The following is a 26,575-nucleotide window of genomic DNA, read 5'->3' as shown; positions in this document are numbered from 1 at the left end:
ATATACATATATATAGACCATATTCTTCATAAACCAGCAGGCGGCGCCATTGGAATCTTTTTGCTTGAGACTTTTTTAAAGAATATATTTTTAGATCCTAAAAACAGTGTTTTATAATTTATCTGTTTTTATTATTTTCCTTACAATAACATTTGTTTAAATGTGCTCCATGTCTTTACCGCTGAGGACATCAACCTGGACAGATTGTTGTGCATAGATTTAGTTTATTGTAGTTTTTTAAAACTTTTAAAACATTTGTCCATTTTTTATTATTATGAAGAACGTTTATGTTAGAATACAAGTAGAGCTGGCTTGTTTTTACACAATATTTGATTTTTTTTCAAAGAAATATCTAAAATATATTAAAAATGTTATTAATTTATTATTGTATTGATAAATGTATTAACTTATAATATGTTTTGGCAAATAAAAAATCTTTTTTCATCTGGGTATTTTAAAAAGTTATTTAACCTTTAGACCTTTTTGAGTCTAAAATTTCATTCATAATGGTCTTAAAAATGTCATAAAAAGTCTTAAATTTAACTTGGTAAAACCTGCAGAAACCCTAATTAAAACTATGTCAAAAACATGGATGCCCCCAATATTAAATATGCTGAATGAAATGGACACTCAAATAATTAGTTATAAAACATTGAACAATCTGAGATTATTGACCATATTCTTTATACACCAGCAGGCGGCGCCATTGGAATCTTTTTGCTTGAGACTTTTTTAAAGAATTAATTTTCAGATCCTAAAATCAGAGTTATGCTTCTTAGGCATGGGGCGATAACCATGTTCAAGGTTTACCGCTGTTTGGAAAAGTCAATGTTTTACAAACCGGCAACATTTTCTGCTGTACCTTTTTTTATGCTTTGTTTTAAGTTTTTTAGGACAACAGTATCTCCTGCAGAAAAAAATATCCAAAGATGGCGTTTTAAATCGTAAAGAAATCTGTGATTTATTTGAATGGTTTAGCCTGACATGTTAACTGCTCCAAAATATTTTATAAGTTTCTGAGAAGAAAATTTATTTTAGTTTATCATACCGTCAGAATCTTAAACTGGCCCATGCCAAATCCTTTATGTTGCAAAGTCATATTTTCTAATTCTATTATTTATTCTTTGTATGTATAGTCATGAACACACCTGTATGTAGAGCAAGTAGTGTGACTGTTTGCTTAAAGTATTCTGGCACCATGCCGGATCTCTGGCGTGCGGCCCTGAGGGAAAAAAAAAAGCACATGCAGTTTAATTATAGGAATCCTCAACATAACCGATTAACCGTTAACCGAAAGAGTGCATTTGTAACCAATTAATGTTATCAGTTAAACGATTAAAAAAAAAAACTTTATATATTTTTAAAGGGCCATGAAACCCCCTCGTTTCAGCAGGGTGTTTTCACACCTCTACTTTGGAAAAAGTCAGAAAAGTGGGCGTGTCCAGCTCTGTTTAGGGGGGAGTGTCGGAGGAACTAAAGTGGAATGGTGTGGGAGTGTCTATTTGGGCATGCGCGAGTTTCAGTCAAAATACACACACGAGAAAGTGATGGTGTTTAACCTACATGGACATCTGTAGTCGAATTATTTGCCAAATTATTAAATGGTGGACTTTAACTGCAGTTTGGCTCCTTCATTCAGGGAATTCATTCATGCCCCTCGCGACAAGCGTAATATTTGATTCGAGGATCTGCTCTAAGCGTGTATTTTTCATGCAATGTTTGATACCGCACGGCGAATGAGAGAAAAAAAAACTCTGCATTTCCCGGAAACTTAGATGCACACGGCAGGTAGCGTCAGAAAGCTGCGTGTGTTATTCCGGTCACAAAATGCGGTGCTATGTTTGCACTCAGTGCAATAGTTAACTTAATTCGATACGAACAAACTGAATAAACAAAGAGCACTGGTCGCTCACTTACCAAATCTGTAGAGACAGGACAATCACCAGCAACTAGAGCCGCGTCTTTATGAAGAGGAGACTAACGTTACAAGCGAATCCGGATTTCAGCGTTTGCAGATGAGAACAGCTCTCAGGTAAACAATGTTCCTCCTTAGACACGTAAGTTATTGTTGTCGAGCGTCGCGTACACCGTTAATCCACACGTGATCCAGCTGAGCTCTCACAGAGAGAAAATGAAAACGAAACTTAATGGCAGCAAACTATAAAAGCAACACTTCACGCTTGTTTTGCCAAAACAACGTGGCGTCTCTGTGGCGTAAACACGGTGACGCTAATGAATATTAATGAAGTTGCACAATAGAGCGCGCTGATTGGTTTGAACCAAACCTTACTCATGCATTAATGCATTACACTGTAAGACGTAATAAGACTCACTCTGGCACAGACGTCCAGTCTGCAGGCTGGAATACACGCTATTATGTCATGACCGTGACGCAGCTTCAAAAATTCGTTTCAAACAGGAAGTACGAATTTGCTTGAAATAACGCAAAAACAACCAATTTACATTTTTTGTGAAATATAGGTGTCCTAATAGTGTTTTTAGCAGTGTGGGACACATATACGACTGTCAACAGCTCAAAAAATGTGTTTTGGTGTTTCGTGACCCTTTAAAGTTTGGCTGCATAAAGGACATCTGTTGAATAGTTACTAACGACCGCGAGTGTTTTGCTGTTGCGCGCTGTGTGCTCGAGCGGGAAAAAGCGTATTACCTCAGTCTCATCTTTTTTATTCTTCAATCAAATGAAAGCACTGCAGGGTTTCTGTTGAGGTGACAGCAGTGGTTGGGTTGTCAAGGTGACTATGGCAAACTTTTAATGATGGAGGAGACTTGTGGTTGCTGTTTCAATCCAGAGCTTTATTACTTTACAGATCTTGAATATCATAATATTTTTAAAATTACAATTATAACATCGACAGCAACACGACTCGCGCACAACAGCTGATTAAGTCGTTTTCCAGTGACAAAAATAAGAAGCCCAGTGCTCTTTTTTATGTTACAGATGTTGCCAAGGACTACATTTATGAATATAACGTTAGAGGCGATTCAGCGAGTTCAAATTCAGCCATGAAACTCGTTGGAAAACCTATTACATTGCCTATTTGGGAACATTATGGATTCGTGGCGAACCAATAATTTGGAATGAACTATTTGCAGGGCTTGTTTTTTTTATTTAAAAATAGATAAATAAATAAATAATAAATAAAACACCTGACGGATAGGATGCAACAAAGAAAAAGCATGTTTTTAATCGTTCTTCATAGTCTGATTCATAGCCTACATGTAATAAACCCATATTGCGCCAACAAGAACAAGCTCTAAAAGGTAAAGTTTAAAGTAAGAGGAGTTATTGATATGTTATTAATATTAGTTGTTAATATTAATGATCATAAACATGACCTGAGTTGTATAATAAATGCCATCATGATGTTGTGTCTGCGATCTTTTCTCGTTGAAGAATAGATAATTCATGTTATCCCCGTCTTCCCAAACAGGTTTTCATCCACAGTTTCCACTTTTGTTTCTTCTCAAACCATAAAGTATCGCTATAGCAGGCCCGGCGACAGGATGTCATAATTCATAATTCAATTTCATCAATGAAGGTCAGGCAACGATACTGTTTACATTAATGCAGACAGATCATGGCTTAAGAACCAAACAAGTGGTTTAAATTAAATGTCAGTCTCCTTTTTTCTTTCCGTTTTATTTTAAATAAATGTTTAAAGTTTTAGGTAAAGACGTCAAACTATGTCCACACATGCAAGCTAAACTAAATCATGCTTTATTACCCAACCAATATCAGCATTAGGAAGAAAAATTAAATGTTGCAATTGAATGCCATTTAAAATATTAGTTAAACAAATGTTACTTTAAAAAATTATATATTTCTATTAAAACTGAATAAAGTACATCGTCTAATCGGAAATAAAGGAAACTAGTTATTATTTCCATTATTACATGTATTAAAAGGCTAGTCTTTTAATTAAGTTAGTTAATTGATCTGAAAATTTTAGTTGCATTTTCTTTTCTTGTAAATAATAAAAGTTGCATCAGATTGATGAAAACAAACCTGAATACCCGTGTGAACAGGGCCACAATGACTTCTTTTTTTATTTTTATTTTTTTACATAGAAACTATAGAATAGTGTCTTTTGTCTATAGACTGGCAAATGCGTCTGAAAAAGAAACTGCTGAATCTCTGTGAATATTTGGTAACTTATAAAACAAATGTTGTCTGGTTTAGTGATATTAGTAATGCATAAAAAATGCAAAGGAGAATTCTCCTACACTTGACACACTGATGACAGCCTCTTTGTGATGGCTTTTAAGGTGGTTAATAAGGTTTGTTGTTGTTACCTTGGGAAGTTTGGACTGAACAATCTACATTGTAAAAGCGCTATACAAATAAAGGTGAATTGAATTGAATTGAACAGGAGCAAAGGCTACCTGATCACCATTACATTCCTCGAAAAAAACACTTGCAATCTAGACGCAGTCACCTCATGCTTGTGTTGTGCTACAATCTGTAAACTCCACTCATTAACATAATGGCTGGGTGTTTATACTGTAAAATCATGACTATATTTAATTATTGACTGTGGACCACAAATATCGTTATCATGATAATAATATGATAATTGTGCAGCCCTATACCCTTTCATTATGTTCTTGGCTGTTTTTAACCCATTGACTTTCATTATAACCACAATTTTTTAACAGCAAAGCCATGAAACCAAGTCTATCAGATAAAGAGCAGGTGTCAGAGATTCAATTAAAAGAAAGTTTACTGTAAATAGTTTGCAGTTTCATCAGCAGAGGCCAGCTTAAACACTCGCAAAAAGTTTGTAGACCGCTCAACATACAAACTCAGAACAACTACATTTAGACTCTTACATACCGTCATTAACTGTATAATATTATAATGCCAAAAAGCATTATCTCTTTTCTCTCTCCGCGAACTGTTTTTAGATACGCATCAGTAAAGTGCACTGAAACTCCAAGAAAACAAAACACACAGATAACTGGAAATGATTATTTGAACCTATGGGCTTACAATATACTGATACCCTGTTTTTCTAGGCTTTATTGGTGATAAAGGTCAGAATTGTTGGACCATTATTGCCTTTTAGCATAAGAAGAGGAGAGAAACTAGCCAGACAGTAATGTGTAAATTGTGGAGTGGGCTAAATTTAAAGAAACATGTATTTTTTTTAGAAGGTGTACCTTTTTTTTGCTTTTATTCTTGCCATAATAAAAATATGTATAGAGCAACCCATGTTCTGCTGTCAATAATATTTTAATAAATTATAATAGGTAGAACTGTCCGAGATATGAACAAAAGCAAGTGATGCATCAAAGTTTGATCCTTTACTTCAGCAACTTCACGTGCATCCTACCTCTAATATATGCTTTTGCGCAGTCCCATACGATTAGTGGAGATACGTCTGAGGTGTCCCATAATATTTCTATTGGTGAATGGTCCGACGTGGCCATCTGTAATATCTTCATACTAGTTATTCTGTGCAGCTCATCTCTGGAAGTAAAAAAATAATCTATTCTGGAGTAAGACTGATGGCTATGTTAATAGAATGTGAAGTCTTTGTGATTTGGAAAATTGCTTCGCCATACGTCATACGTAAGTTCTGAAGATTGAGATTTTATTATTTTACTCATTCGCGAGCATGGGGTATTGGATATGGGTTGTCTATCTAAGTGTTGTGACATAGTACAATTGAAGTCTCCTCTAATTACTAATATTCTTGAGCTATGCTGTATAATTGTGTTGAACACTTTTTTTTAATAAAAGCCGGTCTACCCTCCTTTGGAGCATATATATTCATGAGTGATAGTTCAATGCTATCCATTGAGCCATTTAGCAATATAAATCTACGCTCAAGATCTTTATGGATATTTACAAAGTTAAAGAAACAATAAATATTTAAGTAAATAAAATTAAGTAATAAAAGAAACAATAGGATGAAATAAAAAGACATTGGAACATTGGGGGGGGGGGGGGGGGGATGAGTTCATCAGAGGCTGGATTCGAACTGAGTTCTTGCTCGAATGTGTCAAAACATTTTACCATGCGTTTTACAAGCTACGCCACTCACACTGTTAAAGACGCTGCAAAATTTTAAACCTATAAATCACACTATCTCTTTTTTAACCCACTCAGTGCTATGTTCAAACTTAACTGTGTTAAAAGCATCAGCTCAACTGTCCCACTCTATTTTTTTTTCTTTTGTTATTAATTCCGGAGAACAAACTTACAAATAACAAGTTTTTCTCCGGTCTACCACCGAAAGCAGCACCTCCAATTAACATTCTATCCAAAGTTTCTCATTTGGCTTGCTTTTGCCGTTGCTTTTTTGTTGGGTTTTGCCAAAGTAGAGTCATTAGCATATTCATTCGGGGGAGGAGGCAAGGAGGGGTTTTGCGCTCTTCCATGTTGCGCTCAGTTTCACGTTCATTCGAATGTACGAGAATATGCGTGTTATTCGGCGTACGCTGTGTTTCAGACTCCTACAGAACCATAATTTTTGAAACTCAAAATTAACAGCTTCATAAACAGAGACGTGTTTTTCCAAGCATAAAAACTGCTGTATAAAGTTAGCTAATCCGTTCATTCCATGGAAGAAAACAAATACCTCAGGGAAATCAATTGTAATGATCAGTCAAATCCAACGTAATGAGTCGAGAGTGGATTATCACCTAATAAGTTTGAATGCAGGATACTCATCGTTAAGTGTTGTAATCTTCAGGTAGAATAAGTGTCAACTATTAGATTGATTGTCAGATATGATTTTCTTTTTCACATAATCCATTGCCTCGGACGCAATCTGAAACCACTTTTCTTTTCCATTGTGTGAAATTCGGAACCTTGCTGGAAAAAGCTGTCCATATTGCACGTCCTGTTGCCCCCGAAGAGCTCTCCTGACATCAGTGAAGACTGCTCTTGCCCCTGCAACATTGGCGGCGTAATCCTGAAAGATGGTGATTTGATTAACGTTGTAAATGAGAAGTGCGCATTCTCTGGCTTTTTGTAAGATCTCCACGGCATCTCCATCGTAATGTAACTTTGCGGTTATGGTACGAGGCTTGTCCCCTGGCCTTTTTGGAACAAGGCTATGATGTGAGTGGTCAATTTTGACATCTCTGTCCATTTGAAGCACTTTTTTTAGCAGTTTGAATACTGCTGTAGTTTTGATCCCGGGAGCTCGGAGATTACAGTATGTTTCCGCCTTCTCATGCGCCCTTCCATATCTTCACATTTTTCTTTTAAGTCGTCGATGTGTCTTGTGAGTTTAGTTATAGTTGCCTGGAGAGTGACCATCTCGTCTGACCAAGTTGAGAGTCCTCCCTCGACATCCTTAATGTTGTCAACGCACAGCTTTGGCATTAATCAAGATTTCGGGTCTCATAGACTGTAGTTCAGATTTAAGTGCATCAAAATCCTCTGTCAATGCGTTCTTCAATTTTTTTCGTTATTACAAATCATTTGTCCACTCTTAAGGAGCAGAGAATGTCCGCCTTTATCTTCTCGAAGACAGTATTTGTATCGTCAGGCCGTCCAGAAGGAGATCCAGGCTCACTGGAACTACTCTGCCCCGAGGCTTCGGGCCTTACGGTGGTAGGGCCAGAATACTTGTATTTATGGAGATTCGCTGCCATCCTTGACTGTATTTAATCAACGAGGTCTTCTGTTCGTTTGCAAGAACAAATACTGTTCATTCCCGGACATTAAACAGCTGTTAATATAACAATTTTTTAAGATTATATAGGAGCGCTGAAAACACGTGTTTACTCCATCATGCTCGGCAGCGCCCCCCGACTGACACAGTTTTAATGGACTCTATGCAAGATCTCTTCCGCGTTTGCGATTAGCCCTCATGTCAACTTCTGGTACAGCACCACGATCACTGTAAGCGGATGGAGCAAGTGATGATGATAGATTACACTCGTTGTTTATAAAAGTTTCCTTGCATTACCATGAAGGACAATAATGGAATCGTGAGACAGAGTGCTGTCACACCAAACAGCAAAGAAGAAAAGGGGTTCAAATTCTACATTTCGAGTTGCATCGATCATTTTGAGGGTGAGTATTATTATGCTATATATAAGAAAAGCAATTAAATGCTAGCCATATCTTTTTTTCCTCATAGTTCATATTGATTTTTATGTTGTTTTAATTACCTGTATCATTTCTATCCATCTGCCTGTCTATCTATTTACATGTATGTGTACATTGTGTCGTCAATATCCATTAGTATAAACGTTACTAACTATGGGTTATTTCTCACTGTCCTATAAGGGTGGAGTGACGGGAGATCAGAATTTCAGGTTGATAGTGAAGTCAGATAAGCTGCATAGTTTGAGTGAAAGGTTATGTATACTCGGGATGACATGATGATCCAGCTCATCTACAATAACATCAAATTGTTTCAGGGGAAGCCAAACTTTTCTTTTTTTTTTCTTTTTTTTTTTTTTTTTTACTTTTACCTGTCAAGATGACTGCAGATTTGAACAAACACACTCACACAACTTTTTTTGTTTAAAATTGTCAAATTTACACGTGTCAAAAAAATTATTTATATTTATGCTGCAGTGCAAATGTCTAATTACTTATATTTAGATAGTTTGGGGTTTTCCTTGTTGAAAATTTGTTTAAGAGGGTATCCCATTTGTTACATTTTTGCTACTTGAAACAAATGCATTTTGCATTATTGAGCATCACTGGGGGTCTGACAGAAGTTGCCTGCCTGATTTTTGCTTGAAGGCGGAGGTGGTACATCACATAATTCTGCACAATAAACTCTGCATAATTACATTAGTGCAAGTATCTACAGTGATTTATATATTTACATTAGTGCAGAGCAAATGTTCACTCAAATTGTTCTGTTATTTATGTTTGTAATCTTTAGCTTAAACTTTTACTGATGGGCAGAAGGTAAGCCATTGTGTAAATCTGGTTGATGCTCGCTGTAATAGAAAGAGACGATGACTGTCCCGCTTGTTGCTTCACCCTGTGGATGAGATGCTCAGTGTGAACCTATAGTCTTGTGAAGGATGGCTTCTCCCTCACAGTTGCTCTTACTCTGAACGCATTACTCTAGATGTTGTAGGATGTAAATGAATAAATCAGATAGAAATGCATTTGGCTTTGAGTATAAAGACTTGTGCTTAACATATTTGTTTTAGTTTGTTATTGACCTCTTATATGATACTAGAATGTTTGATGTGGGTGTGTATATGCATGTATACAGTATATACAGTATAATATAATTTACTATAATATGGTTAAAAATTTAATATTTTATATAAAATACAATTACAACTTGTTACTACTTTCATCTGGGTTAAATTCTAGTACATCATTTTTACTGTACCTTTAGAATCTTTTAACATCACTAAAAGTAGCATTGAAGCAGTCTCCTTTCAGTTACTCTACCTCTTCACTGTGATTATTAGTCTGATCTGGTGTATTAATCAACAATAATGATGTTTCAGATGCTGAGCATCCACTGGCACTAGATCCTTCAATCTTCCTTCTTTGCCATGCTCTGATTTGTTTAGGTTTCACCGCTATTAGATTTCACTGTAGAACGAAATCGCCACTATCAGATTTCGCTATGCGGAAGAGCCTGACTGATATTCTACCGGAAACACGTCAGCAGAGTTTGTGCATAGAGCCCATTTACTATAACTTTTATGTTAATCTGCTTTGACAGTTTACATTGTAAAAGCACTAGATAAATAAAGATGAATTGAATCTGCTTAAATGTGTACATGTTAATGGACCAAACAAAATATGATCTGATTTATTTACATTTAATGTGCATTAAAATTACAGTGTGTAGCCAAGGCTTCCAGTGTCTTTTCACTTTTCAGTTTTGATAGTTTTTAAGACTTAATGGAAACTAATGTTTTATTTATTTATTTCAGACCTAATTGAAGAGAATGAGGGGAGTAAAGAGGAGGAACATCATGTCAAAATTGAGGAAAAATCTCATTTAAAGACTGATGATATTTTGAAAAGAAGAGACAAGAATCAATTCACCTGCACTCAGTGTGGAAAGAGTTTTAAAAGAAAAGACATTCTTAAGACTCACATGAGGATCCACACTGGAGAGAAACCATTCACATGCACTCAGTGTGGAAAGAGATTCAACCAATCATCACACCTTAATCTACACATGAAAATCCACACTGGAGAAAAACCATTCACTTGCACTCAGTGTGGGAAGAGTTTCAACCAATCATCGTACCTTAATCTACACATGAGGATCCACACTGGAGAGAAACCATTTACATGCACTCTGTGTTGGAGGAGTTTTATTTGCTCATCACACCTTAATCAACACATGAGGATCCACACTAGAGAGAAACCATTCACATGCGCTCAGTGTGGGAAGAGTTTCAGCAGCTCATCAAACCTTTATCAACACATGAGGATCCACACTGGGGAGAAACCATTCACATGCACTCAGTGTGGGAAGAGTTTTAACTGCTCATCAAACCTTAATCAACACATGAGGAACCACACTAGAGAGAAACCATTCAGATGCACTCAGTGTATGAAGAGTTTTAACTGCTCATCAGACCTAAATCTACACATGAGGATCCACACTGAAGAGAAACCATTCACATGCACTCAGTGTGGGAGGAATTACAGCCAATCATCATCCCTTAAGCGACACATGATGAGCCACACTGAAGAGAAACCATTTATGTCTAATCATTTTGTTTAATCCCGCCCCTTTTCGCAGCATCGTACAAAAGAATTTCTCATGCTCAAACTCTAGTGTAATTGCAGCTTTGGTGTGGGATGAGTTTTAGCAACTCATCAGACCTTAATAAACGCATGAAGACCCACACTGAAGACCATTCGCATACACTCAGTGTGTTGGGAAAAGTTTCAACTGATGAGCAAACCTTAATGTAGACATGAAGATCCACACTAGTGTGAAAGAGTATATGTGCTTGAATGTGAGAAAACTTTTATTACAGCTCAAATTTAAACTGCACCAGACGATTCACACTGGAGAGACCCTACAAGTGTTCACACTGTGACAAGAGGTTTAATCAGTTAACAGATCTGAAAACACAAAAGAGGATTCACACTGGAGAGAAACCGTACAAATCTGATCAGTGTCTTTACAATTGGACAAAAAGTTGCACACATGACCTGAATGCAGCAAAACAAGCACAGGATGTTTCATGTCTAAATAATGTTTGAAAAGGCTGAGTGATGGTATACTGTTTTCCTACACTGCAGTAGGTGGGGTTGTAAATGTGTTGCGCTCATCGCGTTTACCGTAAACATTGCTGGCGGCTGAGAGAAGAATAGTTTAATAAACATCTGGCAAACAGTATCTCAGCGGCTTAAAATCTTTGTTTGCAAGTGATTGTACAGGTGCGGATACATCTGTACTCCACTCTCCAGTGTATTCATGTAGCTAGTGTTGTTTTGGATGATGTTCTCCTTCTTACTCCCCGAATGAGAAACAAATCACTGGGAAGACACCACACATCAAGGAAGGTGGAGCTCCAGGACAGTTAGTTTTCAGTATACCAGGGCCTCAAGTTTAGAAAATATAATGACTAAGAGCAATTTATTTAAAAACGAAAGGAAAGGAGAGTGTTAAGTGTTTCAGGACATAAGGGCAAGTAATAAAATAGGCTATAGCCTATATTTCGCTCCAAAGAAGCCCAGCTTTGGCCTGATCAGGCCCTGGAAGTGACAGTGGAAACGCGACTGGCCTGGGCTCCCTCGCTTTTGGTGCGATAGTGGAAATGGGGCTAATGGTTCTGGTGGCTCTCAATGGTGTGGAACACTGGTCAGTTTTTGTTGGCTTGTCACTGGGTTACCACCATTCAGTGGCAACACAGTAGTCCTCACTGTATTGGGCAGATTTTTGAAGCAGCTCACTTTATTTCACTCCTCAAATAATCTTCATCGAGGGAAACAGCAGCCATTGTCTTGGACCACATGTTCCGTATTCTTGGCCTCCTAGTTGACATGGTTTTAGACAGGGGTCTGCAATTTGTGTCCAGGTTTTGGGCAGAATTCTGCCGACAGCTGGGGGCGACTACTAGCCTCTAACGAGCACCATCCACAGACCAATGGCCAGGCACCATCTGCACTTTGAAATCACGGCAACAGCTGGAGGTTTGTAGTCCACAGCTAGTTGTTGCAATGTTTACAGTGCTGATCCTATACTTCCATGTGTTTTCCCACCACAGCCTAGCTTTCGTTAAAATGGTTTTTTGTTTAAAATGGTGGCCGTGTGAAATAAGCGTATTCTCTTCCCAAAAACCAGATGCCATTGTTTCCTTATGCATTTTTTCATTCAGAGATGCCTCTAGACATGAAGGATCACCAGAAAAGGACTGGCAATAGGAATGAAGCGTTTGCTCCCTCTATATATGTGTGGTCAGAAAGTCTGGTTGTCTTCCAAAGGCATTCCTCTCAGCTTTCCCTCACATAAATTGAGACCCAAGTTTATTGGACCTTTTTCTATTATCAAGGTGCTCAGTCTAGTGTTTGTTCAAATTAAGCTCTAAGTTTAAAGACATTCATCTGTTTTTTCCATATGTCCAAGATCAAGCCCATTCTTCTCTCCCCCTGCAGCCCATAACCTCTGCGTCCCAGACTGGTTGAGGGTGCATTCACATCCACAGTGCACTGGCTCCTTGTTGTGAGGAGGAGAGGTAGAAAGATTATCAGTATCGGGTATACTGGAAGAGGGTTATGGTCCAGAGGGGAGATGTTAGATTCCGGCTCTGAATATTCTGGACCGCTCTCTCATTGATCAGTTTAAATAGATCCACAGTGAGTCTTAAGGGAATGCTAGGGGGCATTCTTGAGGGAGGGGGTACTGTCACCATACCTCACAGATTTGCTCTCTTCTGTTCTGGGTTACAGGTTATTTCGTTATCTGCTTTTATTTGCAGTCACAGGAGCTCTCGATTCCCTTTTTTTCTGTTTATACAACATCATTTCCCTTCATGTTTGTCAGTATGTTATCAATCATTTGTGTGCATATTATTTTGTTACTCACCCTGTATTCGTGTGCAGGAATGCAAGTGAGTGAGTGTCTGGTTGTTTTTTCCCACGGCACTTTTTCAGTGCTCACCTGATCAGATGTTTACTTTGACTTTTGCTTATTCCAGGACTCACTCCCCAAACACATTGTTTTTCTGCATTTGAGTTCACTTTTTTTTAACTCGTGACACAAGTATTTTCTTTCTCATTTGTATTTAAAGGTCTTTAGGTTTTGGCATGATGTCTAGCTTTTGAGGCTCTTTTGGTCTACTTCACTTTGTCAGATAGGTCATATTTAGGTGATTTATTGATTGCAAACATGTGGTAGTAATCGGGTCTGGGTGTGGCTAGAGAACTTGAAGCCGGTGTGAAAAAGTAAAGTTATGTTTTAAAGGGGAAAAGCATTTTCACACAAGGCTATGTAGTTCAGTACTTTGTCTTCCTTTTAAGAATAAAAACCTTAAAAACGGCACAATGTGTTTAATTGTGTTCTCTTTGATTAATATTTACATTTGTTTGATGATCTGAGACTGTTAAGTGTTCAAATTCTGCACTGCAGATTACTAACCCTTAGAACATTTGTCATTTAAAGGTTTAGATTTAAGGCTTTATGCAGATATGTCTCATGTCTGTGAGGCAAATACTCAGAGATTCAGCTGTTTTTTTTTCTGACAGGTTTACCATTCAGGCACAGAATTAAAAACATTCCCTATCTGTTTTACAAAAACATGTTGTTTTAAGTGATTACGAATATAAACAAATAGAAAAACTGGACATTTACAGCTTTCAAATTTATGTCTCATCAATATGACCAAAAATTATCATATAAGAATACACTTAAATGGGAATGTGTGTAATGGGCCCCAGGAGGTTTATATGACAAGATCAATCTAAATATGATCTGCTATGTCTTTACATTTAATGTGCATTAAAATTAGGGTTTGTGTAGACAATGTTTTAGAGCCTTTTCACTTCAGCTTTCGATGAGTTTTAATGATTTACTAAAAACTTAATTTTTTTTCAGACCTAATTGAAGACTATGAGGAGAGTAAAGAGGAGAAACATCGTGTCAAAATTGAGGACAAAACTTATTTAGAGACTGATGGTATTTTAAAAGTGAGAGACAAGGGTTGTTTTACCTGCACTCAGTGTGGAAAGAGTTTGGCAAGCAAAAGCAAACTTAAGATTCACTTGAGGATCCACACTGGAGAAAAACCATTCACATGCACCCAGTGTGGGAAGAGTTTCAGCCACTCAGCAAACCTTAATCAACACATGATTATCCACACTGGAGAAAGACCATTCATGTGCACTCCATGTGGGAAGAGTTTCAGCCAATTATCATCCTTTAATCAACACATGAGGATTCACACTGGAGAGAAACCATTCTCATGCACTCAGTGTGGGAAGAGTTTCAGCCAATCATCAAATCTTAATCTACACATGAGGATCCACACTGGAGAGAAACCATTCACATGCACTCAGTGTGGGAAGAGTTTTAGCCACTCATCACACCTTAATCAACACATGATGATCCACACTGGAGAGAAACCATTCACATGCACTCAGTGTGGGAAGAGCTTTAGCCAATCATCATCGCTTAATCAACACATGAGGATCCACACTGGAGAGAAACCATTCACTTGCATTCAGTGTGGGAAGAGTTTCAGCAAATCATCATCGCTTTATAGACACATGAAGATCCACACTGGAAAAAAACCATTCACATGCCCTCAGTGTGGGAAGAGTTTCAGCCTATCATCATCACTTTATAGACACTTGAAGATCCACACCGGAGAAAAACCATTTACATGCACTCAGTGTGGGAAGAGTTTTAACCAGTTATCATACCTTAATAAACACATGAGGATCCACACTGGAAAGAGATCATTTACATGCACTCGGTGCGGGAAGAGTTTCACCCACTCATCACACCTTAAAAAACACATGAAGATCCACACTGGTGTGAGAGAGTAAATGTGCTTGGAGTGCGAGAAGACTTTTATTACTGCTGCAGAATTGAAACCGCACCAGAGGATTTACACTGGATAAAAAACGTACAAGTGTTCACTCTGCAGTAAGAGGTTTATCACTCAGGAACCCTGAAAACACATGAGAGGATTCACACTGGAGAGAAACCGTAGACATGATCAGTGTGTGCAGTTTTACTCATTCGGGGTAGCTTAAGAAACACATGGGATGGTTTTCGGTATGATGTAGACAAGTGTAGCAGCATAGAAAGAGCGCTCCCATACACACTGGTATTAATCCTCCGTTTTACATCATATGTAATAACCTAAACCATATTTAAATAACATGAAGGGGGACAAAAACAAAAAGGCTAGGACAAAACAACTATTGAAACCTGAAAAAAACGAGAAATCAACAGATGAAAAATCAGAGACGGACAGGATAGCTGATAGCCTGTCAGCTAGCATTGCATTGCAAAACAAACTGTCACTTAATGAATTGGACCTTAAAATCCAATGGTGTCACTGGGTACTCGGACCAAAACAACCTGCTGACGCACACCCTAGATCAGCGTTGATATTCTTACTGGAAAACAAAACGAAGGACCTGGTCTTCCACTTTGCATGGATAAAGAAAGTAATACACTGGAACGAATAAAGGATTTTCTTTGACCAATATTACCCACCTGAATTCCAAAAGAAAAGACGGGGTTTTGCTCCAATAAGAAAAATTCTTAAAGAAAAGGGATTAAGTTCCAATTATCACCGCCGGCGAAACTTAGAATCTTTTCTGGAAAACGGGCAGGTCATGTACAATTCGATGACAGAGGCATCAAGAGATCTGAAAGAAAAAGGGCTAATAAACAACGAAGAAGAAACTATTATAGGAATTTCTGGGAAAGAGAAACAAAGATTTTGGCAAAGTTTGGAGTGACATCGAAGAAGAGAAAACTGTGACTTTTAAAGGGACAACACTAGCTCTGTTTGAAAGAAGAGTAAAACCTGACAGATCCTAACAAAGAACTCCGAGAGGCTGGTAAAACTTCTTGACTTGATTTACAGATGGACATTTAAATCATTTAAAGGAAAGAATGATATTTAACCGAACTGACCAACGACACACCAAGACTCGAATCATTGAGTACCATACTGGTAGGAAGACATAAAGGAATTCAATTTTATACACTTAAAATCCCTTGCTATAATTAGTAGAAATATATAACTTGAAAACCTTGCTGGAAATAAAAGAAAATATATTGCCAGATATGGGCGCTGATTATACTTGTTAACATGTTTTGTGCAATAGGCACAGCAAGGAGAGGGGCCCTTTGGAGAAGGAAGGCTTTCCCCTCACATTAAGAATTTATTTAAGACTTTAAGGTTAGGAGACCTTTTTCGTTATGCTTTTTTATTTGGTTCAGGATTTTATGTTTGTGTTTTTCTGTTCCAGTCACCGTGATCTTCGCAATAATATCTGATTTCAGTATATGCAAAAACAAAAATAAAAAGTAATTCCTTTGAATATTAATGGGTTAATAAATCCGATTAAAAGAAGCAAACTCGGACTTCCGGCTATGGCGCCTTGCTGAAGAGACGCACGAGTTAGCCCAGCGGTAACATATCTTTAAAAATCCTAAATTTATCCCGGTTTTACTTAACATTCAAACTCAAATTATTTAAGACTGAACACTGCTTAAGATGTCACCTAAACCAGCAAAGCAAACGGCGAAAAAACGAAACTACAGAGATTACATCTGACTCCGAAAGCATGGAAGAAGTGCGAAGTAATGGCGGAGAAAATTCGTCGCCGCTTTGCGGAGGTCAACCTGGCGATTTACACGCTGAAATAAGTGGCATTATACAAGCAATAAACTCGATGAAAGTTGACATGGCCTCTCAGTTCGAAACTGTCCTCTCAGCCGTACACGATATCAAAACCCATGTAGCAGAATGTTTCGGAAGACTAACGCAGGCAGAGGAACGCATATCTCAAACTGAAGATTCCGTCTCCACTCTTCAATCAGCTACTACCGCTCTTGAAAAGAAAATTACCTCACTAACTTGAAAAATTGACGATTTGGAAAATCGTAGTCGATGCTCAAATTTAAAGATTCTTGGTTTACCAGAAAAATCCGAGGGCAATGATGTATGTACATTCTTAGAAAGCTGGTTACCTGAAGCGCTGGACATGGGACCACTTTGAAAACCACTGGCCATAGAAAGAGCCCACAAGATCGGTTATGCGCGCCAAACTGCAGCTGATACAAAAGCAACTCCGAGAGTGATGATCGCAAAGTTTCTGGATTACAGAGACAAGGAACGCGTGATGCGTGCGGCCAGAGCAAAGAAAGAGGTACTATTCCAGAATCACAGAATCATGTTCTCTCTGGACCTTTCTGCTGAAGTAAACAAACAACAGAGGCAGTTCGACGAAGTAAAGAAGAAGCTGCGAGCTAAGGGACTGATTTATGGATTCATCTTTCCAGCGCGCCTCCGAGTAACCACTGATGGCCATGCTCATGTCTTTCAAAATTCATCGGAAGTTAACGACTTTCTAATGAACATCTAAGCAGGTGCTGTTTTCTCAACTTTGTTTTCACTTTATGAATGTGTGCAATATTCAAGACATTATGTCGAACTCCTCAGAATGGGACGATTTAAATTAATAAGCTGGGGTAAAATGCGATGCGATCTATCGTACTTTACGGTTGCTTTACCCAAAGTTAAATTGGGTTGATTTAGTTAAGGAAGTTAGAAGCAAAGAAGAGCCTGGATTTGCTGGCGGTTCTCGGCAATTCACAGCTGTGATGTATAAGTATATTTTTATTTTCTATTTAAAATCGGAATATGTTTATGTTGTTGTTGTTTTTAGTTTGTTTTATGACTCATCTTTATACGTACAGGGTTTTTTACGTTTTAAAATATGGAAGAAGCTTGGATCATTTTACAATATAGAAGGATATGACTGGTATTATTGAGGTTAAAATTGTTTCTTGGAATTGTAGAGGGTTACATACTTTCTCTAAAATCAAACAAGTTATGTCTAGAATAAAACAACTAAAATGTAAAATTGTTTTTCTTCAGGAAACACACTTAATGCCCAAAGACATAGGTAGAATAAGTAATAGATGGCCAGGTCAGATATATGCAGCATCGTTTAGTTCTCAAGCAAGAGGGGTAATCACAATGATCCACAAATCAATTCCATTTCAGATAGATAAAATAATACAGGACCCTTTAGGTAGATATGTAATTGTTCAAGGGTCATTATTATCTAAACAATTGAATCTTATTAATGTCTATGGCCCTAATAATGACATCCCCAAATTTTATAGTAACCTCTTCTTAACCATATCCAATCTTTCTGGATATTATGTTATGGGAGGAGATTTCAATTGTACATTAGATCCAGTTAGAGATCGTACATCAGGCCTTGATCAATCCCACAGACAGACTAGAAAAACCCTTGGCTATTTTATAAAGGATTTAAACCTTGTTGAAGTATGGAGGCAGCTACACCCTAAAGATATTCAATATTCTTGCTTCTCTAAAACACAAGTCTCACTCTAGAATTGATTATTTTCTTATTTCAGCTACACTTATGCCATATATTGTTGATTGATCATATGATTCTAGTAATTTCAGACCATGCCCCTGTATCACTTACCTATATTGATCCTAAATTACTGGGAAGCCCTCCAAAATGGAGATTTCAACCCAAATGGCTCTTAGATGACCAATTTAATAAACATATTATAGAACAGATAGACATGTATTATGATATAAACACTACACAAACCTCAGCCAGTGTCAGATGGGAAGCCTTTAAAGCTTTCATTAGAGGTGTTATTATAAGTGTTACAAGTAGCAAATCAAAAAGGTATAAGAAAGAATTGACAGATCTAGATACTAAAATAAAACTTATAGAAAAAAACCTATCAAGCAAAAATGACCTAAACATTAATCAGGAACTACAAAATCTTAGAACGAAATATAATGAACTTTCTGCTAAAAAAGCAGCAGCTAGTCTAATGATGTTAAGACAAAATTTTTACGATTAAGGTGAAAGGCAAGTAAATTGTTAGCTTGGAGAATTAAACAGAAGCAATAAATTCCATTGAAGATAATTGTGGTAATATCACGGTAGACCCTATTAAAATAAATGACACTTTTAAATGCTTTTTTGAAACTTTATATTCCTCTGAATATGCAGATAATAGTACACAAATAGAATTTCTAAATAGTTTATCTATACCTGATATATCTGAAGAGTCAAAAAGATCATTAGACATGGACATAACAGAAGAAGAAATAATAGAAGCTATTGACAGTTTAACAGCAGGTCGAACACCAGGACCAGATGGCCTTAATGTGGATTTTTACAAGAAATTTAAAAAACAACAACTCACCAGACCCATTTTAAATATGCTTAAAGAATCCTTTACAAATGGTATACTCCCAGAATCTTTAAGACATGCTCTCATTACGCTAATACCTAAACCTAATAAATTAATTACAAAATGCGACTCATTTCGTCCAATTTCATTACTTAATACAGATGTCAAAATACTAAGTAAAATTATAGCAAGGAGGTTGGAGACACTTCTACCTAAGATAATACATAGAGACCAAAATGGATTCATCAAGGGCAGGCAAGGTTTTCACAACGTCAGAACTTTGCTTAATGTTTTGCATCTTAAAAAGGGGGCTTGCGATACGGCCATTCTGTCCTTAGATGCTGATAAGGCTTTTGACAGGGTAGAGTGGCCGTATATATTTGAGGTCCTTAAAAGATTTGGACTTGGTGATAATTTTTGTCAATGGATTAAGTTGCTCTATATGCATCCTATGGCTGAAGTGCTCACTAATAATATTGCCTCTAAACCTTTTAACATTCAAAGGGGTACTCGTCAGGGATGCCCCCTTTCACCCCTTCTTTTTATCTTAGCAATCGAACCACTGGCCATCGCAATAAGGTGCCATGGCAATATACTTGGCATCAAACTAGACACTATAGATTTGAACATTTCGTTGTATGCAGATGATGTAATTTTATACCTGACAAGTCTGTCCGATTCGGTTCCCTCTCTAATACAACTTCTTACTGACTTTGGTCAGTTTTCTGGTTACAAAATAAACCAATCTAAATCTTGTATTATTTTGCTAAACAAAGATGATAATCATATCCCAGCCGTGACACAATTTAATATGGTGGATTCTTTTACTTATTTAGGAATTAAAATAATGGCTAACATAGATAATATATCTTTGACTAATTACCAACCCCTTTTGGACACCATTTCTAAACTTATTGAAAGATGGAAAAAGCTTCCTATCTCGCTAATTAGACGTATAAACATTATAAAAATGAGCATACTACCTAAGATATTATATTTGTTTCAAAATATCCCTCTCAGCCCTCCGTCTTCTTTTTTTACAACCCTTCGGAAATTATTTACGGATTTCATCTGGAACAATAAAAGAGCTCGTATAAGGTTATCACTTTTATACTTACCTTATAATAAAGGTGGTCTCCACTTTCCCAATCTACAATGGTACTACTGGGCAACACAGTTACGATCTACTTTATACTATTTCTCCTCTAAATCTTCTACTCCTTGGATGGATATTGAATCCTCTTTTATAAAATCTAAATTACCCTTTTATCTCTATCTTTACTCAGCAGACATTAAATCTCTCAGAAAAGACAAAAATATTATATCTTCTAACCCTATTCTAATTAATACAATTAATGTCTGGTATGATGTTAATAAGTATGTAGGTCAGTGCAATACCTTATCATGCCTTACTCCAATATGGGGAAACAAGTGTTTTAAACCAGCTAGATCTGACCCAGGGTTTAAAATGTGGTTTGACAAAGGGCTGCAAAAAATTGAAGATTTATATAAAGAAAACGATCTAATGTCTTTTGCAGAAATTGTAACACAATTTGATATTCCCAAAAAACATTTCTTTAAATTCCTTCAGTTAAGGAGCTATATTTCCTCTCATCAAGGTGCAAAGCTTACAAAAGGTACAGGAATTTTGGAAAGAGGTGGCTAGTTTCATTTTTGAAATGGTATCTGTAAAACTGCCCATGAAACCGGAAATGTTTATTTTGGGAATTATTTATGAAAATATTGATTGCCACAGCAGCACCCGTAAACTTATCGATATAAGTATACCCCAAGCAAAACGTCTAATAGCTTTGTACTGGAGGAAAATGGAAAGGCCATCTATTGTACAGTGGATCAATAATATGTCCTTCTGTTTAGCTATAGAAAAGATTTCATACATGTTAAAAGGCAAACTTACTGTTTTTGAGAAAATGTGGGCACCCTTTATATATGTTATTTCAAATTCAAATTTCAGAAATTTAATAAATGGAACAGGAAAAGACGAAATAAACTGACATTGACTAAGCATATCTAAATATTCCCCCTATTTCCAAAGAATTATTTAAACAAACCATCTGATGATCTGGTTCATGCCTTCTATAGATTATTTGTATTTTCAACAACTTCTTCCAATTGTTGTATCTAGGATAATCTGTTACTAACTCAAACACCCTGTGCGCCCCACCCCTTTTTTTTCTCATTTCCTTTTTATTTCTTTTATATGCTTTTTTTTGTTGTTGTATGCTTTTTATTATTTATTATTTATTTTATTGTTGTATTTTTTCCTCTAAATTGAAAAAAAAGATGTAAAATATGATTGTGATGTTACACTGTCATATTTGTATTACATCTCAATAAAAAGATTGTTCAAAAAAAAACTTATTTACATAACCATGTAAACCTAAACCTAACACATTCTCTGTTCTAACCTATATATATATATATATATATATATATATATATATATATATATATATATATATATATATATATATATATATATAGAGTAATTGGTCACACTTTACAATAAGGTTCATTAGTTAATGTTTCCTAATCCATTTACTAACATGAACAATGAACAATACATTTACTACAGTATTTGTTCATGTTAGTTAATGTTAGTTAATGAAAATACAGTTGTTCATTGTGCGTTCATGTTAACTCACGGTGCATTAAGGGTCTCATGCTGTACCGACTGAGCTAGCCGGGCTGATGCAAAGCCCTTTCAAGAGCTAGACACCGTTTTCAGTAATACCTTCCCTACCCGTGACAATCTTCTGCTAAATTCTGATTTCATCTTGTAACGCTGGACAGAATGTGGCCCAGGATATATGCCTAGTGCACGTGTTAGCAGTTGCAAGGCAGCAAAATGCCTAATTCGTCCATGGGTGGGCTTGAACGAGCAACGTTTCAGTTAGTAGCGAAACGCGCTAACCGATTGCGCCACAGAGACTTAGTAAAAGATCACCTACAGTGGTAGAAAGACAGAACTTTGTTTCAAAAGGTCTGCTATATGAACCCTTATGAAAGTTTGCTGAGAGAAAGAGATTGGCATCAGAAACGCCCAACGTGGGGCTCAAACCCATGACCTGAGATTAAGAGTCTCATGCTGTACCGACTGAGCTAGCCTAGCTGATGAAGTGCCACTTAAAGAGTTAGACACCGTTTACTGTAATATCTTCCCTACCCATGACAATCTTCTGCTAAATCCTGATTTCATCTTGTAACGCTGGACAGAATTTGGCCCTGGATATATGCCCAGTACACATGTTAGAAGTTGCAAGGCAGCAAAATGCCTAATTCATTCCTGGGTGGGCTTGAACCACCAACCTTTCAGTTAACAGCCGAACGCGCTAATCGGTTTCACCACAGAGACTTAGAGACATGTCACCTACAGAGGTAGAAAGGCGGAACTTTGTTTCAAAAGGTCTGCTATATGAACCCTAATGTAAGTTTGCTGAGAGAGGCAACAGAAACGCCCAACGTGGGGATCTAACCCACGACCCAGAGATTAAGAATCTCATGTTCTACCGACTGACCTAGCCGGGCGGATGAAAAGCTTTTTCAAGAGCTAGACACCGTTTTCAGTATTACCTCGTCTACCCATGACAATCTTCTGCTAAATCCTGATTTCATCTTGTAACGCTGGACAGAATGTGGCCCAGGATCTATGTCCAGTGCACGGTTTAGCAGTAGTAGAAAGGCGGAACTTTGTTTCAAAAGGTCTGCTATATGAACCCTAATGAAAGTTTGCTGAGAAAGAGAGAGAAAAGTAACAGAAACACCCAACGTGGGGCTCGAACCCACGACCCTGAGATTAAGAGTCTCATGCTCTACCGACTGAGCTAGCCGGGCTGATAAGAACCTTTTTCAAGAGCTAGACACCGTTTTCAGCAATACCTTCCCTACCTGTGACAATCTTCTGCTAAATCCTGATTTTATCTTGTAACGCTGGACAGAATGTGGCCCAGGATATATGCCCAGTGCACGTGTTAGCAGTTGCAAGGCAGCAAAATGCCTAATTCGTCCCTGGGTGGGCTTGAACCACCAACCGTTCAGTTAACAGCCGTACGCGCTAACCGATTGCGCCACAGAGACTTAGTAAAAGGTCACCTACAGTGGTAGAAAGGCGGAACTTTGTTTCAAATGGTCTGCTATATGAACCCTTATGAAAGTTTGCTGAGAGAGAGAGAGAGGCAACAGAAACGCCCAACGTGGGGATCTAACCCACGACCCTGAGATTAAGAGTCTCATGTTCTACCGACTGACCTAGCCGGGCTGATGAAAAGCTTTTTCAAGAGCTAGACACCGTTTTCAGTATTACCTCGCCTACCCGTGACAATCTTCTGCTAAATCCTGATTTTATCTTGTAACGCTGGACAGAATGTGGCCCAGGATCTATGTCCAGTGCACGGTTTAGCAGTAGTAGAAAGGCGGAACTTTGTTTCAAAAGGTCTGCTATATGAACCCTAATGAAAGTTTGCTGAGAAAAAGAGAGAAAAGTAACAGAAACGCCCAAGCTGGGGCTCGAACCCACGACCCTGAGATAAAGAGTCTCATGCTCTACCGACTGAGCTAGCTAGGCTGATAATAAGCGTTTCAGGAGCTAGACACCGTTTTTAGCGATACCTTCCCTACCCGTGACAATCTTCTGCTAAATCATGATTTCATCTTGTAACGCTGGACAGAATGTGGCCCAGGATATATGCCCAGTGCACGTGTTAGCAGTTGCAAGGCAGCAAAATGCCTAATTCATCCCTAGGTGGGCTTGAACCTCCAACCTTTCAGTTGACAGCCAAACTCGTTAACCAATTGCACCACAGAGACTTAGTGACACGTCACCTACAGTGGTAGAAAGGCGGAACTTTGTCTCAAAAGGTCTGCTATATGAACCCTAATGTAAGTTTGCTGAGAGAGAGAGAGAAAAGTAACAGAAACGCCCAACGTGGGGCTCAAACCCACGATCCTGAGATTAAGAGTCTCATGCTCTACCGACTGAGCTAGCCGGGCTGATAAGAAGCTTTTTCAAGAGCTAGACACCGTTTTCAGCAATACCTTCCCTACCTGTGACAATCTTCTGCTAAATCCTGATTTTATCTTGTAACGCTGGACAGAATGTGGCCCAGGATATATGCCCAGTGCACGTGTTAGCAGTTGCAAGGCAGCAAAATGCCTAATTCGTCCCTGGGTGGGCTTGAACCACCAACCTTTCAGTTAACAGCCGAACGCGCTAACCGATTGCGCCACAGAGACTTAGTAAAAGGCTACCTACAGTGGTAGAAAGGCGGAACTTTGTTTCAAATGGTCTGCTATATGAACCCTTATGAAAGTTTGCTGAGAGAGAGAGAGAGGCAACAGAAACGCCCAACGTGGGGATCTAACCCACGACCCTGAGATTAAGAGTCTCATGTTCTACCGACTGACCTAGCCGGGCTGATGAAAAGCTTTTTCAAGAGCTAGACACCGTTTTCAGTATTACCTCGCCTACCCATGACAATCTTCTGCTAAATCCTGATTTTATCTTGTAACGCTGGACAGAATGTGGCCCAGGATCTATGTCCAGTGCACGGTTTAGCAGTAGTAGAAAGGCGGAACTTTGTTTCAAAAGGTCTGCTATATGAACCCTAATGAAAGTTTGCTGAGAAAGAGAGAGAAAAGTAACAGAAACGCCCAAGCTGGGGCTCGAACCCACGACCCTGAGATAAAGAGTCTCATGCTCTACCGACTGAGCTAGCTAGGCTGATAATAAGTGTCTCAGGAGCTAGACACCGTTTTTAGCGATACCTTCCCTACCCGTGAAAATCTTCTGCTAAATCATGATTTCATCTTGTAACGCTGGACAGAATGTGGCCCAGGATATATGCCCAGTGCACGTGTTAGCAGTTGCAAGGCAGCAAAATGCCTAATTCGTCACTAGGTGGGCTTGAACCTCCAACCTTTCAGTTGACAGCCAAACTCGCTAACCAATTGCACCACAGAGACTTAGTGACACGTCACCTACAGTGGTAGAAAGGCGTAACTTTGTCTCAAAAGGTCTGCTATATGAACCCTAATGTAAGTTTGCAGAGAGAGAGAGAGAGAGAAAAGTAACAGAAACGCCCAACGTGGGGCTCAAACCCACGATCCTGAGATTAACAGTCTCATGCTCTACCGACTGAGCTAGCCGGGCTGATAAGAAGCTTTTTCAAGAGCTAGACACCGTTTTCAGCAATACCTTCCCTACCTGTGACAATCTTCTGCTAAATCCTGATTTTATCTTGTAACGCTGGACAGAATGTGGCCCAGGATATATGCCCAGTGCACGTGTTAGCAGTTGCAAGGCAGCAAAATGCCTAATTCGTCCCTGGGTGGGCTTGAACCACCAACCTTTCAGTTAACAGCCGAACGCGCTAACCGATTGCGCCACAGAGACTTAGTAAAAGGTTACCTACTGAAAGAAATATCCATGTAGTCACTCTCCAAATATTCTGTTTTGTAACTGTGTCTTATCTTATTGTAAGTTGTCCCTGTACTAGACGCCTTGACGTTGCGCCTTGACATTCTTGAGCACTGGATAAAATTGTTCTGCCTAACTGAGCTGAATATTTGCACGTATTCATAACCCATGTAACCCTGAGTATGATGTATAAAAGCTGGGAATACCCCAGACTTCTTTAGAAGAGAGCAATAAACTGTTGGATTCACATCTCTCAGTTGTTGTTGCCTTCCTGGAGCTCCAGCTTACTGAGGAAACACACAGACGATCTGCAATTTATCCCAACAACTTGGTGACCCCCGACGTGATGAAGCTGATCAGGTAAGACATGAATTTGGCTTTGACTACCTGATTAGTTTCATCACTGAACTGAGTGTTCAGGAAGCTGGCAAGACATGAATTTGGTTTGACTGCCTGATAAGCTTCATTACTGAACTGAGTAATCCTTGGCTGGGATTTTCCCTGAAAAGCCAAGAAGAGCGCGCTATACAAAAGTAAAACGATCATTCTGTGTGTTTTCTAGTAAGTATTTACTAACATGGATGGTTCATACCCCAAGCCTGAGATAAGGGAAGGCCCTAAAGATTGGATGTATCGATGTGGGTGGGGATATTACACTAATCCATGGTTAGATAATCTAGCAGGGTGGACTGAGGCACAAGCGATGCGTCCCTACCCTAGAGGTGGGTCATTTGACCCCCATGTGCTAAAACGGGCTCACAAATTAATT

At 38.2% G+C, this 26,575-nt stretch overlaps 1 protein-coding gene and 5 non-coding genes across 8 annotated transcripts in view; 1 reads left to right on the top strand and 5 right to left on the bottom strand.

Moving 5' to 3' along the window:
- The window catches only part of LOC137491239 (uncharacterized), an 83,226-nt gene extending 64,374 nt beyond the window's left edge, over positions 1-18,852 (top strand). For 2 of the 3 annotated variants that reach the window (XM_073948809.1, XM_068220384.2), the window contains exon 3: positions 14,028-18,852. In XM_073948809.1, the coding sequence (XP_073804910.1) occupies positions 14,028-14,980 (953 nt within the window). In that variant the 3' untranslated portion in view covers positions 14,981-18,852. Of the gene's footprint in view, positions 1-9,900; positions 13,476-14,027 lie in introns of those variants that run through there. The other variant, XM_073948810.1, reaches the window with a different exon arrangement.
- Positions 18,853-23,152: 4,300 nt separating this feature from the next.
- On the bottom strand, positions 23,153-23,225 carry trnak-cuu (transfer RNA lysine (anticodon CUU)). Its single transcript has one exon. It is a non-coding gene; the product is annotated as a tRNA-Lys (tRNA).
- Positions 23,226-24,307: 1,082 nt separating this feature from the next.
- On the bottom strand, positions 24,308-24,380 carry trnak-cuu (transfer RNA lysine (anticodon CUU)). The gene has a single exon. It is a non-coding gene; the product is annotated as a tRNA-Lys (tRNA).
- A 169-nt stretch (positions 24,381-24,549) lies between these two features.
- Positions 24,550-24,623, bottom strand: trnan-guu (transfer RNA asparagine (anticodon GUU)). The gene has a single exon. It is a non-coding gene; the product is annotated as a tRNA-Asn (tRNA).
- Positions 24,624-25,466: 843 nt separating this feature from the next.
- Positions 25,467-25,539, bottom strand: trnan-guu (transfer RNA asparagine (anticodon GUU)). Its single transcript has one exon. It is a non-coding gene; the product is annotated as a tRNA-Asn (tRNA).
- Positions 25,540-25,708: 169 nt separating this feature from the next.
- trnan-guu (transfer RNA asparagine (anticodon GUU)) lies at positions 25,709-25,782 on the bottom strand. The gene has a single exon. It is a non-coding gene; the product is annotated as a tRNA-Asn (tRNA).
- Between the last annotated feature and the right edge of the window lie 793 nt (positions 25,783-26,575).

This window comes from Danio rerio, chromosome 4 (genome assembly GCF_049306965.1).
Source record: "Danio rerio strain Tuebingen ecotype United States chromosome 4, GRCz12tu, whole genome shotgun sequence".
NCBI lineage: Eukaryota > Metazoa > Chordata > Actinopteri > Cypriniformes > Danionidae > Danio > Danio rerio.
Note: the sequence above shows the minus strand (reverse complement) of the source record. Positions and strands in the feature narration are given on the sequence as shown.